This window comes from Calonectris borealis, chromosome Z (genome assembly GCF_964195595.1).
Source record: "Calonectris borealis chromosome Z, bCalBor7.hap1.2, whole genome shotgun sequence".
NCBI lineage: Eukaryota > Metazoa > Chordata > Aves > Procellariiformes > Procellariidae > Calonectris > Calonectris borealis.
The window spans coordinates 30,793,616-30,810,715 of NC_134352.1; the positions used below are offsets into that span (position 1 = coordinate 30,793,616).

General features: G+C 43.5%; 1 protein-coding gene across 8 annotated transcripts in view; it reads right to left on the reverse strand.

The window, feature by feature from the left end:
- PCGF3 (polycomb group ring finger 3) overlaps positions 1-8,424 on the reverse strand; it is a 63,556-nt gene extending 55,132 nt beyond the window's left edge. For 3 of the 8 annotated variants that reach the window (XM_075138223.1, XM_075138219.1, XM_075138222.1), the window contains exon 1: positions 2,653-4,583. Coding sequence is in view for 1 of the 8 variants with exons in the window: in XM_075138214.1 (XP_074994315.1) it covers positions 7,919-8,252 (334 nt within the window). In the remaining 7 variants the exon portion in view is untranslated. Of the gene's footprint in view, positions 1-2,652; positions 4,584-7,918 lie in introns of those variants that run through there. The other 5 variants (XM_075138218.1, XM_075138220.1, XM_075138221.1 and 2 more) reach the window with 4 other exon arrangements.
- Positions 8,425-17,100: the final 8,676 nt, after the last annotated feature.

Sequence of the window (17,100 nt, forward strand, 5' to 3'; positions counted from 1 at the left end):
CCAATAAAGGATGGAGATTCTCCTTGGCTCTCCTTTTGTCATCAATATACTTGTAAAAGCATTTTTTGTTGTCTCTCACGACAGTGGCCAGGTTGAGTTCTAGCCGGGCTTTTGCCTTTCTAATTTCCTCTCTGCACGACCTAACGAGATCCCTGTACTCTTCTTGAGTTGCCTGCCCCTTCTTCCGAAGGTGGTAAACTCTCCTTTTTTTCCTGAGTCCCAGCCAGAGCTCCCCGTTCAGCCAGGCCGGTCGCCTTCCTCGCCCGTTCTTCTTACAGCACATGGGGACACCCGCTCCTGCGCCTTTAAGACTTCCTTCTTGAAGAACGTCCAGCCTTCCTGGACCCCTTTGCCCTTCAGGACTGTCTCCCAAGGGACCCTCTCGACCAGTGACCTGAGCAGGCCAAAGTCCGCCCTCCGGAAGTCCATGGTAGCGGTTTTGCTGGCCCCCCTCCTTACTTCACTAAGTATTGAGTATTCTATCATTTCATGGTCGCTAAGCCCAAGCCAGCCTCTGACCACCACATCTCCCACCAGTCTTCTCTGTTTGTGAACAGCAGGTCAAGAGAGGCACCTCCCCTAGTGGGCTCGCTTACCGGCTGTGCCAGGAAGTTGTCTTCCACACACTCCAAGAACCTCCTCGACTGTTTCCTCTCTGCCATGTGGTATTTCCAGCAGACATCCGGAAAGTTGAAGTCCCCTATGAGAACAAGGGCTAGCGACTGTGAGACTTCTGCAAGCCTCTGGTAGCGTATTTCATCTGCTTCCTCGTCCTGGTTAGGTGGTCTATAACAGACTCCCAGCAGGATATCTGCCTTGTTGGCCTTCCCCCTCATCCTTACCCACAAGCACTCGACCTCATCATCACTATCACTGAGCTCTAGACAGTCAAAGCACTCCCTAACATACAGGGCTACCCCACCGCCTCTCCTTCCTCGCCTGTCCCTTCTGAAGAGCTTATAACCATCCATTGCAGCACTGCAATCGTGAGACTCATCCCACTATGTTTCTGTGATGGCGACTAAGTCATAGCTACCCTGCTGCACGATGGCTTCCAGCTCCTCCTGTTTGCCACCCATGCTGCGTGCATTGGTGTAGATGCACTTGAGCTGGGCTACCGATTTCTCCCCCGACATTGGCGTGCCACCCCTAGGCTCTTCTCTAGTGAGCCTGGTTTTATCCCCTTCCCCCTTCGAACCTCGTTTAAAGCCCTCTCAATGAGCCCCGCCAACTCATACGCGAGAATCCTTTTCCCCCTGTGAGACAGCTGAACTCCATCTGTCGCCAGCAGGCCCGGTGCCGTGTAAACCTCCCCGTGGTCAAAGAAGCCAAAATTTCGCTGATAGCACCAGCCCCTAAGCGTTGATGCGATGAGTTTTCCTGTTCCCTTCAGTATTCCTCCCTGCCACTGAAGGGATTGAGGAAAACGCTACCTGTGCTCCCGATCCTTCCACGAGTCGCCCCAGTGCCCTGAAGTCTCTTTTGATCCCTTTGGGACTTCTCTCTGCAACCTCGTCGCTGCCAGCTTGTATAACCAGTAGCGGGCAGTAATCGGAGGGCTGTACCAGACCAGGGAGTTTCCTAGTAATGTCCTTAACCCAGGCCCCAGGGAGGCAGCAGACTTCCCTGTGGGATGGGTCTGGCTGGCAAATTGGGTCCTCCGTCCCCCTCAGAAGGGAATCACCTACGGCAATTACCCTCCTTTTTTTCTTAGCATAGGCAGTCGTAATGCGTGGGGCCGACTGACTCGCCCTGGGCAACCCCCTGGATGGGCGCTCATTTGCCTCCTCCTTTGTCTGGCCCTCAAGTTCCAGAGCCCCGTATCTGTTCTGTAAGGGCAACTGGGAAGGTTGAGGTGAGGGAGGCCGGGCGGGAATTCGCCTGGCGCCCCGAGCAGGGACCTGTGTCCATTCCCCTCTGTTGCCTTCATGCAACTGTTCCTAAAAAAGTAAATGTTTATGTCTTAATCTGATGGATTTCACTCAGAGTATAATTTTTAACTACACTATTTCCACACTAACAGAAAATAACTTTTCCGCAAGTGCAGACTTCTCATAGAATTGTTTGGCTTGGAAGGGATCTTTAAAGGTCATCTAGTCCAAGCCCGCAGCCATGGGCAGGGACATCTTCAACTACATCAGGTTGCTCAGGACAAGAGCAACTTGCACTTGCGGATAAGAAATTCTAAGTGAGCATTTAACAAGTAGTGGTGGTGTTATGCTTGCTTCTCCCTGAAAAAGATTCAGTAAAGCTTCAAAAACAGTCAGTGAACAACAAATTAGTATAATGCTAAAGCAAGAAAGATTAAGGAAATCACTGCCTGTAGCACCGCAACTGAGGCGCTTTCGTAAGTGCAGACAGAACCGATCAGGCAAACACCGTACACTGGTTTGGGGTCCACACTGTAGAAAAAAGGAATAATGCAAAGATGGAAAGAAAAGCATTTCAAGCATTAAGAGGACTGATTTGATTACAGTGTGTTAGCACTCTCTTAAAGTGAGGAAATAGTGTTAGAAGTATCTTTAACAGATATAGGTTTAACAACAGTTGGAGTTTGAAATATACATAATTTGATTTAGAAACAGGGGCATATGTATTTTCAGCAGTTTGCATGATTAGGTACTTAAACAAGCACATAAAAAATTCCCTCACCTCTTGCCTATTTTGAATCCTCAAATCAAGATCGGAGTCCTTGTGTCTAGAACATACTTTATATTTTAGGAAAAAAAAATAAACAAAACAAAACCCAATTATTATCACAATGAACAGTATGAAATACAATCATCTGAAACACAGGAGTTAACATCCCAGTCCATTTTGACCTTAGCCCCAAGACACAACTTTACCTTCCAAGTGTCTCTATGTCCAAATGATTTTTGGGAAAAGTCACTCTGAATGAACAAAGCACGCCACTATGTTAAAAAAAAAATCCCATTGCTCAAATAAATTCTACTGATTGCCACTGCTCAGTACAACAAATAAATTTGTTATAATAAAAATAAACATTTTGTTTAGTAAGTTAAAATAAATTTGGCGATGTCCTTCAACTAAGTAATCAATTCACCCATGGCTTCTAATCTGTATACTCAAACTAATAGTTCAGATACAACAAGAAATGTTGGAGACAATTATTCATAAATAAAGAATATATAAGTTAGCCAGCCGTATTGTACCTTTCAGCTTGTTCTTTAAGGTGACAAACTAGAAAAAGCTGTACAGCACAACACATTACCTGAAAAATCAGCAAACACTGCACTGGCAATGCTTACATATTTTCATGGATAAATGACATTTATGGTTACAAACATTATATTAATGTTTGCATGCACATGCAAGAGAAGATAGCAGAGATTACCTGTTCCGGCATAACATCACACATAATTCACACAAGATTTGTATTATATCCAGTAACATCACAATGATTATATAATTATCGACTGAAGACAGTAACACACACTGACTGACTGGTTATGCAGGGAGTGAAAAGAAAGTCCTTAACCAAAACTGAAAAACTTGACAAGTCGGCCATTTGCAAGTCAGCAAATAACATGATACTCATTCTGACAACCTGAAAAAACAACTTTCCTCTCTTAATTAAGCAAATACTGGACAGCACGTTCTCGCCCACACACAACAGACACAGAATGCTTCCTGCCTTAAATCAAAATGAATTTACGCTATTCACAAAGCAAAGATATCCTCAGTTTCCAACAATAAGGATAGCCTCAGTTTCAAACGCGAAGGATCTTTATTGCCGCCAAAACACGAGCCCTTTAAATGTAGACAAAGTTCTAAGTTATCGCCAGTCACAAGGTCAGAATACAAAATAGCTATCTGTTAACATCAACCTAAATATATGTCTATAGGGATAATTATAAGTCTCCTTCTTGCTACTTTGCAGGGAGATGGAAAATAATGGTAGAGCTAGTTTAAAAAAGTTCTTCCATTAGCAGCAAAACTACAGAAGAGCCTGGTTTTCGTCACACTTGCATATTTCTTAGAATCTTACCTCGCATTGTAGTAATGCCAACACACACACCTCCATTATCTCCAGTTCTCCCCCCCACCCCCTCAACAATTTCCCCCACTAGCTTCGTCAACTTATAATTGTGATTTGAAAAAAAGGCAGTCATAACTGTGAGAGCACAGTCTTTTGGCACAAAGAACAAGTAACTTGAGCTCACCATACTTCGTCATTCCCCCTACTTTTTAATGATCTGCACTACCCCATACTTTTGAATAATACGTGCTGTGTTTGACAAAGGAATAAAAAGACCCTTAAGTTCCTACGTATAGTATGAAGTTCCTGTTTATAAACAGTATAAAGTACTGTTTCTGATCAAGGAAAAAAAAAGAGAGAAAAAAAGGGAAAATAGTATCATTGATCAACTCACTGCTGTTTTATTCCTTCCTACAATGCTGGCTCTGCAATATGATTGCAAGACTTCAGGACTCTGCAGTAGCAAACTTCAGTCAAACTTTCAATAGCAAATAAGGTTTTCAATCTCACTAGTTCTCACCACACTAAGCATTTCATTTTCGTAGTCTGTTGATTTAAAAATAGATGCACTTACTCAGTAAAATTCACTTGAGAAAGTCTAATTCAGGTAAGAGCAGCAAGTTTTTTCTTGGCTCTTCAGAGCAATTATAGAGCAAACCACTGTTTACAGCGTGTCTTCAGTTAGCAACGAAACTGTGTTACATATCACAATAGCAAAGATTGTTTTTAATGCAGGATAACACTTTTCTCTTCCCTTTTATTGCATTCGTGACTTCCACATAGTAGCTAAACTTACAGTCTAATACAGCAAGCATTTTAAAAAGGGAGGTGCAAGGAATACAAAACTGTAAGCTTACTTCAAGACAGAGCTTCAAAATAAGTCTTGTATAAGCTAAAAGAAATGGACAGCTTCTTCCTGGCTTTTAACCTACTTCAATAAAACTGCCCTGAGCAGGTTTTCTTTACATTTGCTTTAAACATGACAGCATACCTAACCTAGCAAATCAGAGTAGTTTCAACCATCATTAAACATCTTTACCAGCAATGACAAAAAGAGAACAGAGTTTAAACTACTGAACTCTCAGGAATGCCGACAGTTTTAAATCCATTGCATCTCCAAATACCATTATCAATACAAGCTTCCATTTAGTAAGTGTACTTCCACATGTGTACCAATTGGACAATAGTTCCAAAACAAAAAATAGAGAAAAAGTTTATTTCATAACATACAAGATCTCATTACACTTTCTTGTAAGCTTGTAAGACCGTAGCTGAAAAGTGAAACGCTACCAACATGCATGCTTTTCAAAACATCATGTCCACATCCACTTTGTAGGTCGTATCTAGCTTAGAGCTTCAATAGAAATGCTTCTACTACTTCTTACAGAGTTTCCCAGAGAGTTCAGGAATTTAATCTGGAATTATTTCAGTCCTGGGAGATCATTACCTGACAAAAGCTAAAAAGGCCACCTAGATTAAACAGTCATATGGGAAAAAGGAAACAGAAGCTATTAAAGCAAATGTAGAACGGTTCTTGGCAAGAAAGCTTACCCATATCTCAAATATAAAGCTTAAGAGATGAGCTCCTCTAATGCATGTAGGTAGTCAGGAGAAGTAAGAGTAGGTTGGACAGCTACAGCAACTAGAAGCTGTACTTTACAGTCTCTTAGTAGCAGAAGTCTTTCACAGCATGGTAATTAATTTGTGCCATTCTAAGCATTAGTATTAGGCTAGCATAGTTACAACTCTTAAGTCAACTTTAATACAAGTGTTCAGTCTTGATTTTCTATGGTGACAGCAGAGTAACAAGATCAAGCTGGCTAGATCAGCCCACATAAAGAAATGAAACAGATTTTCCTCAAAAAGTGGTTTACGAAATACTTTAAAATTTATTTCTTTCCAAGCTTTCTGCTGCAGTACGCTATGCATCTCTTTAGAAAACCGCCTGCCCCTTTGCTAAGGCATGCTACATGATCTCACCAAGTACCTTCAGTTCTGCACAGGTTCTGTATTCTCTTAAACACATTCTAAAATATCTACAAGTACAACTTAAACTGAAATACTAAAGGGTACAAGGTTTCTATTCCTATTCACCTTGTCACCAACCAAAGAATTTTATGAATTGCAGGGCACCTTTATGAGACACACGATAAGTATCACAGTTCAGATTCCCATCTGACCTGCGACTAAAAGAACAAACATAAAATTCACAAGTATGCAACCCAACAATAATCAATAATAATTTTTTAAAAGCACACTACCAATACTAAAAAGACTCATAACAACATATTTAGCACATGCCTAATTCTGCATGCTGTATAAAGAAAACCAATTTACAATGGAAGAGACATACGTGGGATGCTCCTTAAACATAAGGTACATCTCAACTTGTTTTTTTTTTTTTTTAATTAAACCTTTTCATCCACAAACTTAATTCTTCTGTGAAACTCTGGAAGACAATTATATAAGATTATTTTGAAAAATACCAAACAAAATATTTCCAGAAGAATGTCCCAGTGCATATACAGATAATAAAACAGAATTTCTTGAACTGGTTTCTCAGAGGCATGCATTTCATACAGAAGGCAGGAAACAGCTAAACTGATTTGACACAAAGCGTGCATAGAGTGATAGTTTTGTAACAGTTAAAAAAAAAAAAACACCAAATATGTGAAGTAACAAAAGAACATCCAAGTACTTCATAAACCATAATAATCAAACATCCTGTGAGCCGTATTAACTTCAGGACATGCTAAACTTTCCACACAGGACACTATGAAGTAATATCCGACACTTTCAGACTAAAAGAGACCAACTTAAGAGACCAAATCCAACAGTACTACAACTCACTAAACTCACCAAACTGTTGAGAAAACAATCAGAATTTTGTAATATCAAATATGTATGTATGTCTGCGTGGGTGTGTGTATCCTTAGACCTTAAAACAATTCAAACCACAAGCATTCTATATTTGACCTACAAGTACCACTTCATTTCCTATTTTGCACAAGACTTAAAATCCCATATGCCACTTAGATACACAGCATTGAAGCCACATACCTGCACAGCTGAGGTCGTACACACAAGGGACATGTCCCCTCTATTCTCTACCTGACTGGAAACGGTATCTCCACCACTACCAACCACCACCCTACCCCTCGGAGCGACCCTTTACTCCCAAAGCCGTGGGGTTTTGGAGCTCTGCAAACCCACCCCTGAAGGGGAGGAAGCATTCAGGGACAACTCGGGACAGCTCCATCCACCCCGGCTCCCACAGGCAGCACCGCCTCACCCGCAGCTGAGCTGCCCCAGGCCCCTTCACACCACAGGCAACTCTGCTCAGGGTTAGGAAGGGGTGGAGTGGGGGGTGCCTGGGTTTCCTTTCCCCCAGAAGACAAGAGCCACCTTCCCCTGGGGCGGGGGGAGCTGTCCAGACAGACACAGAGGCAGGGACAGACGCTCCCCTGGCCCACAGAAGACTCCCTGCTCCGGGAGGGGTGTTTGGGGAGGGGAACCCACACAAAACCCAACCGCTCCTACTAACACCCACCGAGAATAGAGCATGCTTGCTGCAGCACGGAAAGTTCAAGCACAGTCGTCCCCCCCCAGACCCCGGACCCCTGGGGGGCAGAAGGCCCGCTCCTCCGCAGACTCCCACCCCCTTGGGGCGGAGAAGACTCTCGCCCCGCACCCTCCGCCACCCCCACGCACACCCGTGCCGGGAGGCCCCCGCAGCCCCTCACCGCAAACACCTCGGAGGGGGCGGTGGGGGTGGCAGGGCCGCCCCGCCCCCGAGACCCTCGCCCGGCCTCACACGGCCCGCGGCCCCCGCAGCGGGGCGGGGGAAGGCCGGGACTTCGGCCCCGACACCGGTGGACCCCCACGCCACCCCACGCCACGCCGCGGCCCCGGACTGACCTGACGGGGGAGGGGCGGCGCCGTGTCCGTTGGCGGGGGAGGGGCGCGGTCGCCTCTCGGGGCTGGCGGGGGGTTTTCCCGATCCTCCGTTCCCCGGCCCGTCCTTCTCCGGGCGCCACCACAGAGAGAAAGCAGAGGACGCGAGCGAGGTAACGCGAGACAGAGGGAGACACCAGCCCCTCTTCCCCTCCCCCGCCAAAAAATTAAAAAAAAAAAAGGGGGGGGGAGGGGGGGTAAAATTAAAAGGCTCGGCCCGGAGTTTAAAACAAAGAGGCGGAAATAGCCGAGCGCGGCCCGAGCGGAGCCGAGCGGGGGCGCCGCGCTCAGGGCGCATGCGCGCAGGGCACTCGCCCGGGCACGGCTCCGGCCGCCCCCTCCCCCGAGGAGTGGGGCTGGCCCCACGCGCGCTCCCCCGCCCCCCGCCGCGCGCGCGCGTGCCGGGGGCGGGTGGGGTCCGCCCGTGGGGGCAGCGGCCGCGGAGTTCCCTGTGGCAGCCGCTAGCAGTCTCCGGCCGTCCCGGGAGCCTGGCCCGAGGGGCAGAGGGAGGATGGCCGGGTCCCCGGGGTGCCCAGCCTTGAAAAATCGGTTGCGCGTGTGAGCAGGGTGAGGTTGATGACGGTGATTTACTTTTCGGTAGGGTACGGCCCTTCGTTGCTCCAAGGTGTCTCATGTCTCAAGGTTTTCCTCAAAAACACTTAAGTGTCTTTTTAATCGGTGAACGTGGAAACTTGAATAGGAGCTGGGAGCACTGGTAGCAAGACACACAACTCGGTGACAAACTGCAGGTGACTCAAACACTCCAACTGATGAAATTAAGAAGATTTTGACTTCCTGAAAGTTGAAAGGTGTGAGGTCTTAGGTCAAGGAGCATGGATAAAGCTTGGGACGCTCATGCCAAGTTCAGCTTCACAGCAAGTGGTTGAATGCCAAGGTTGCAAAGACAAGTACTTAAAAATTCACCTGTCCAAACTCTAAGACACCAGAGCAAGCTTTATGTTCCCAATTATGCATATATTTTGCATGTAATGCTTCCAGCGTATTTCCCTCTTTCTTTCCTCCCTCTCAACCAAGAATAAACCACAAGACAGTCTTCCACCTTATCTAAGAATGCAACTGAAAATGGGCTGTCTGACCTGGCACAACCTTAGAAGATGTTTTCCTTCTTGTCTGACAAACTACTGGGCCTCTATTGTGTACCAAGACTTCAGGGTCTGTGCTTGGCTGCAGGAGCTATGTAATCCAGAAGCTAAGCCTGTGTTAATAGAAAATATTCCAGCACTGTAGATTTGCTGTGTTTAACTTCAAGTGGTTAAATGGATGCATCTTGTCTGACAGAAATTTAAATTCTGTTTTCAGTTTAACCACAAATGACTTCGCATGGGCCTTTGCTTACAGAGATATATTCCAGAAAGTAATGGGGCCTCCTGCCTGACTGCTGGAATTGGGGTTCAAGTAGCCAGAAGCAAAAGTAACAAACTATAAGAATGTGCATGAAATTATAAACTGGATGCCTGCTTTTTTTTTTTTTTTTGTTCCTAGTGTTTCCAGAGCCAAACACTGCAGATTGGGAAAACCGTTAAGGCCAGAGTCTATGGGTTTTGGTTTTCTCTTACTATAGATATTTTTTAGAAGATGGTACCTGAAGCAAGATGATATGGCCATGCCTACTCAATCAATCAATCTACTTTAATATACCCCTTGTGACAAAACTATTGTGACCCTCAGAGAGCCAGGGCAATGGTTTGCTCTCTTTTCAACCTCATTACCCTAACATCAGTTCTAATGCCTTTGGCAATGCCGTTAAAGAGTGTGTTGCCTATAAGTGATATTTCTGAAATATAAGTTTAGCCAGTGGGTAGAGTATCTAAGATCATAGCTGAGTAGATATGAGTGTCTTGTCTGAACTGCAGCACTTGTATTAGGAGAGAAGTGAAACTTTTTGTTAGCATTGCAGTCAGTGAGCTGTGATCAAACTACAGAAGTTCAGAGAAGGACTCAGGGGGAGCTAGAAATAGCACTTAAAGGATTCTTTTTGTTAGCTTTACATGCATTAGTCCTCACAGTTTTCACACAAACAAAAGCATAATGAGAACACAGGTAAATTGAAGCTCTAGCTGCTGGCAGCATGTATTTCCTAGCTAAAACAATTCATGGAAGAGAATCTATGTGAGACCTCTTAACAAGAAAAAAACCACAAACATTGCAGGTAAAAGAACTTCATTCTCTCCTTTAGGACTTCTAACAGTGAAAGCAATTGGTCACAAGAGCACATTAATGGTAATGGTATAAACAGGGAAATGACTAGAAACCCAACAAAACAGGATATTTTCATGAACAGTAGTAAAGCACAAAGTAGCCAAATATATGACAAAATGATTCTAGTTTAAGACTGACTATTATACAGTGTTTACAAACAGCAAAGTTGAGAACTAATACTTCCAGTAGTTGCCCAGTTCCTTTCCAGCGCAATAGAGCTATATCGATCCTGTAGCTCTGTGGACTGTGGTTGCATCCAAGGGTGCTGAGAGAGCTTGTCAATACCATTGCAAGGCTGCTCCCTCTCTATTACCTTAGCAAGATCATGATGACTGGTGCTGGAGAATTGTAAATACTTCACCCATCTTTGAAAACAGCAAGAAAGATAATTCAGGGAACTACAGCCTCACTTTGGTCCCTGAGAGGATCATGAAGCAAGTCCACCCATGCCATTTCTGAACACATGAAGGAGTAGAACATGTCTTACTGAAGGTAAATCAGGGTGGACCTGATTGTTTTCCATGATGAAATGACTGCTTTTGTGGATGCAAGGAATGTGGTGGATGTTGTGTAAGACTTCAGCAAGGCTTTTGATACAGTCTCCCACAATATACTTGCCCCACATTAGGACATTATGGCCAGGATAGATGAACTACTGGATGGGTGAAATATTGGCGGGATTGTTGGTCTGAAAGAGTACTGGTTAATGGGTTGTATTCTGTCTGAAGGCTGGTGACAGCATGAAGTTCTTCAGTGGTTTTCCCTGGGACCTGTTCAATATCTTTGTCAATGACTTGGACACAGAGAAATAAGTGTGTGGACAACACCAAACTGGGAGTGCAGTCTGTATGCCTGAGAACAGGTCTGTCATTAGGAAGGACCTAAAGAGGTTGTAGGAATAAAATTCAATGAATACAAAGTCCTGCACCTGGAACAGACTTAACTTCCTGCAGCGGTACAGGTTGGGGTGTGACTGACTAGCTGGAAAGCAGGTCTGTCGAAAATGCTTTGTGAATTCTTTGGAAGAGGTTTCCCAGAGAACCTGTGCATTGTGCATCTTCGGAGGTTTTCAAGACCAGGCTGGACAAAGACCTGCTTTAAGGAAGAGGTTGTACTAGAGACCTCTGGATGTCCCTTTCCACCTAAACGTTTCTGTAATTCTGGGATTGATTGTCAAGGAGAGCAATCAACATTGTCCAGGAAAATTTAGATTAACAGAAGAAAGAATATCTAAAATGGCTGAATTGTCTTGGGAAGACAGAGTAACTTTCTCAAACTGCTCAAGAACAACATTGCCTTTTACATGATGTTTAAATAGCCTGATCTGGGTGACTAAACTTTGTCAGTGAACTGTTGGCTGCTTTTTCCATGCTTCGCCTTTCACCTTGGCTGCTATTAGCTCCCAACAGGCCCTCACCAATTACTGCCACTCTGAGTACAGATACTTACCCTTTAGTTGCAACTGAAAACTCGGAGCATTTCTAATCACCACCTTTCACACTCAGTCTTTCCCAGTCATAAATCTTCAGTCAGCACTGGATTAACTTAGATTTCTTCATTCAGGTTCAAATGGCAGGCAGCAAGCAAAACACTGTAGTAATAGACAAAGATCTCAGAGCTGGGCTCCAAACATCTTGCAGCCTAAAACCAAAGAACCCAAGCATTCACCAGTTTTTGTCTTCTAGATGAATATACCATGCACTAATTATTTGAGTAACCTGTTCTTACGGGAAGTATCTACAAGATTTGGGCATTAGCAGCACAAAATGACCACTTAGAACACACACACTAGAAGTCCATTTATATAAGTATACATATTCATAGATACAGATATATATGTAAAATCCTATATTTTGACATCTCCTTTTTTGCACCTTTTCCTTTTACACTACCAGGTTTCTTTTATGGATATCTGCACACACCATGTATGTTACAGGCCTGCATTGTATTGCATTAGCCTGACTGAACCTTATAAAACATTCCTCATCACCAACTTTTGCAAAGTTAGCATGCATGTAACTTAAAGTTTCAGTTCCTGGAGATGCAAGATGCAAGTTCTTGTTCATGCAAGAATATCCAGATTTATTTTACAAACTTGTAGATCATGTAGGTTTAGAGAAATGCTTAGACAATGTGACTATGCTTCAAGTGTTTTAATAACAACAGAATTATATACAAGTGCTGTTCTAGCATTAAGTCAGTCATGGTATTTTGGGAATGGAATCATGATTTTTAAAATCTTGGGGAGACGCCACTGACATTTCTGACTGACTTTATGGTGCTTCCAGCCACATAAGCCTCCATTCTCCTGCTAATGGCCGGAGAAGTCTCTTAACAATAGAGGTGGTGCACAGCATTTTATGATAGTATTGTAGAATGGATGAGGTTGGAAGGGAACTTTGGAGATCACCCAGGCCAGCCTCCCTGCTCAAAGGAGGGTCAGGTAGAGCAGGCTGTCTTGCTTCCTCTATTTATCACAAGATCAAACACTGCCATTCTTACATTGTTGGTTCTGCATGAACATCCTAATAACTGAATGATAACTTCATTCTTGCTCAGGGACCACTGGGAACCAATCTTCTGAATGTCACTATTACCACAAGTAAATTCTGGCTTCAGAGATGTAGTCTATTAATCCTCTCATTTAAAAACAAAGACCTAGAGGTCCTTTACAGGAGGAGATATGATTTAGCATCCCCCATGGACACAGCTGCAGAGGCAACAGGCCATTCCACCAGAGAAACTGACTGAAGAACATCTGTTGCTTTAGCAATGAAACAGCTGAAGCAGATGAAAGGTATGTTTCGTGTAGCCAGTGCACACCATGTCATGCAGCTCCAGATGGCTCAGTATGAAGAACTGTTTGCTAAGCGGCCTTTCTGGTACTACTGTCAAGTCCCCCTCATGTGCTTTGCCAGCAATACTAACCTTAGAAGCTCACTTCCCCTTTCCCCAACCATTTGCTAGAAGGATGAGGTAGGATGAAGGTCATTTGATCTATCAAGGGATACGATCAATGGTATCTGTACTGTGTAAGCTTCTGACAGATGAGTCGTGAAGACATACAGTGTCCATCCTCTGATGCTTTCAAATAGGTTTGTCAACCTAACCCTGCTTTGTTGGTCTGATTGTTAGAAAGTATTTCCCAGTTTCTAACCTTGCTCTTTCTGCTATGATTTTAGTAGGCAAAGCAGTTCATACCCTTTGTCTTTGCAAATACTTGTGACATATCTGACATAACCTCCCATCAGTCTTCTCTTGACTAAGTAACACTTTTTCCCTCATTTTGCATCCTAGGTTTTGGGCTTGCAGACTTTTTTGTTTCTTTGCCACAACTTTCCCAGTTATCTGCCCCAATAGACATTTCTTCCTTTTCAAAAGACCAGCCATTTCTTTCCAAGACAGACAGACAGACACCTTGCCTTCCCTCAGGAAAGCACCTTTAACGAGATCTGCTTTCACCATCCAGGTGCTTTACGCTAATATGTACAAACCCAGAGGTGCAGTTTGTTGACACAAATCTGACTTGGGACACACACTCTCCCTGGAACACTATGACAAACAGGGAATATAGTCTGTCATACAAATCTTACGCTGGGGAGCTGTAAATCAAAGGTAACTTAGAGGTTCACTGCCCCACAAATTCGGACACGTTCTGAAGTATTAATCAATGTTTTGTTATAGATTTACTTTAGTTTAAGCGTAATCCGTAACAGTTTTTAACTCTGTAACTGTTATGGAACCTCCTTCATCTGTAAAGCAGTAAGATACTTCTGTTTCTTTCAATAATCTTTAATCTTTGGGTTTGGGGGAGTTGGTACCTTTCTCCCTGTTGTCCCTGCTATAGAATTGACAAGGCATGCTGTCTCATCTTCTAGCTGAACAATTTCATCCCTATTCTGATCTGGAGCATTTTTCTGTGATTGAAGGATACCATAAAACCCAGAGAGATTTAAACCCAAGAGACAGCTATTTAACTATACCCTCAGTCATTCCAACCCACCTGAGCTCTTCAATCCTCACTGTTACTTGGCTTTCAAGCTCCTCCATTTCCCATCGCAATAAAATCCCTGTTTTTCTCTCTAGTGTAAAACTCAAATAAATCAGGTTCATTAACCCCTCTAGCCAAATCCACTCAACTGTACAAGACAAACTGATTCAGCAATCATTTGGAAAAGATGAAACACTATTTTAGCAAATACCAGCCACTTGTAACTCTAGGCTTACAAATATTCCAACTGGTAAGTGAAAGATTAAGGCTTTTGGCAGAGGATGTCAGCAACTGTTAACTAGCAGTTAGAAACTTCTGGTTATGTGTTGTTCCTCACCAGAAGACTTCTTAGTGCTTCAAAGATGAACATTAGATAGAAAAGTGAAAATAGAGAGGGATTTAGTGACTCGGGAAATAAGTATGTTTGTTACCACTAACTACTTACATAAACACAGCTTAGATCCCTTCAATGGTTTGTTTTTTAAACATAAAAAGCCTCAGCCATATCCTTGCTGTTAAATGATGAGATTTACACTGGGGGCAGGGGGCAGCAGGGAGAAACAAAACAAAAAAACCACGCTCAGTTCCCAGGAGTTCTGCATCTGGGATGTTCTATCCTCAGAACTTGGAGCTTGATCCAGTAAGAGTAAAGCTGTCAGCAACCTACTGCGTTGTGCAAGTCAATGTGTTGTCCCTTCGACTGTCAGCTGTAGTTACTGCATTAAAGCTGAGGAGAACATTACCTTCCTGACTGGTGCAGTTCTTTATGACCATCAGTTATCATTTGGCTGCTAACATACCAGACTATATATATACAGAACACTGGTGAGATTTTTGATTGCCTACACGTGCTCTGACATCACCACTTAAATTCCTGCAATTCAATTTCAGATACACTCCTAGACAACCTGTACAAAATCAAAAGCAGAGATGGAAAATCAGAAGTAAATACTGGGAAGAGGAGCACGTTACAGGAGGAAAGTGATGGATGTGAGGAAAAAAGGCTCAAAAAACTTCTTGAATTACCAGCATGTGCTGCTACTAAATTGCAGGGGTAAGGGGTTTTTAAGCTGATAAGCTCCAGGCTGTTACAATGCAGTACATGATGTCCTTTCCCTTGGGGATTTTTTTCTTTTAATCTGGGTTGCAACTTTGATATGAAACTGAGGTGCAATATGCAGTGATACCACAAAGAAACTTGGCAGAATGCTACCTATTCATTGTGATGAGCCCAGGCACACTTTGTACAAGGCATGCTTGGCTCATATCTCTTCAGGTTCCTGACTTCTTTTTCCAACAGGTTGCTGCAAGACCAGTGTGTAAACCTGACAGGCTTAGAAACCATGTTAACCAAGTGGATGCAGCTGTATGTATCCACTCTGCTCACATTTATCTGCTGCTGTGTTCTCCCGTACATACCTTCAACCCTTCACATGTTTTGCAAGTCACAATACTGGTTGTAGGACAGTGTGTAATTCATGGTCCACCTGATACTCCAAGTAGTTTTCTGTATATGATCAGTTCTGGCTCTCGTTCCTCCAAACAGGGAGAAAGTAGCCACTCTGACTTGGATATTGGCCATCCACTGCTGACCAAAACCAACCTATGATAGAGCTTTGCTGATGTCCAGTATTTGCATTCTTTTTTCTGGGATAAAATTTGTCTTTCAGCAGACAGATTTTATTTGTTAAGATTATCCAGGAAAAGAAAGAGGTTCATTTGTCTTCCAACTCAAGCATATCATCCTCATATATATTTAAGATTTGGATTTTTTCCACCACATACATACTGTGATAGACAAATATTCCTCTACACAAACTATGCCATGTACACTATATATTTATACAGTCAAGTAGTTACCAGTCAGTTCTTGTTCACTGATCACTAACATTGCTATGGATCCTGACTGAAATTTCAGGTGTCAGTTCTTAAAAGAGTTGCATTATCTAAGAAGGGTATGAGTTAAGAGATAATTATATCCCTTCAGATATCTAGTTCTCCCCTTTAAAACACTTGTTTCACAGAACGGAATACCAGGAATCCTGATCAGGTCTCCCTTGAGAGGGCAGGTGGAGTTGCAGTCATGCGGCGTATAATATGTTTCACCAGGGTCATGTAGATGAGAGGACACCTCAGACAGCACTCTTGAGCTAGAATGAACAGTTACAAATGAAGGAGCAGGCAGAACATCAGCCGTAACGTCATCTGGGAATCTCCTGAGTGGCTATCTTTTTTCAGTCAACAAAGTTCCTTTGATTACATCAGACAACAACGGAGGGAGGAAGGGTAGGGAAGGAGGGAGGGAGAACAGGTCCACACAAGTGACTAATATGGAAGGGTTGATCCTGCCTGTTTGCATTTCAGGCTGGGCCTCCCCTCAGGAGCCCTGATGAGCCTCTGGAACTGTCTGTAAAGCAAATGAGTGTCTTGGCTGCATGCAGTGAAGGAAGCGACTACCAGTCAAGTACCTCAGTCAGTGAGAAGAGCTCATAGTCCTGAAAGTGGAACTGATGCAGGGTCTCATGGGGCCCAGGAAAGGGACTACAGCTACAGATAAGAGTTTTATCTTGGGGGTGAAAATACCACGTTATGCTGGTGCAAAAAAAGAGTAAACCTAACTTCACAGTGTGTAAAAAGAGTGTGACCTGTTAGTGATACAGTTTTTCCATATTGTTGGTACTACTGGTCAAGTATCATACTTGAAGAAAGAAATGAGAGAAAGTGCATGAGGATAAAGAGGTGTAGAAAATATGACCTAAGAGGAAAGACTAGTGGAGCATGGGTTTAGTCTAAATGCATTTGAGGGAGACACTCAGGTAGCTGAAAGTTTTGAGGTATTTGGAGGGATATTTTTCCAGCATCCAACTGTGAAGATGCAGGGAAGGTGTGTAGTCTCTATCCTAGTAGGCTAAACAAGCATCTGCCAGGCTGACAA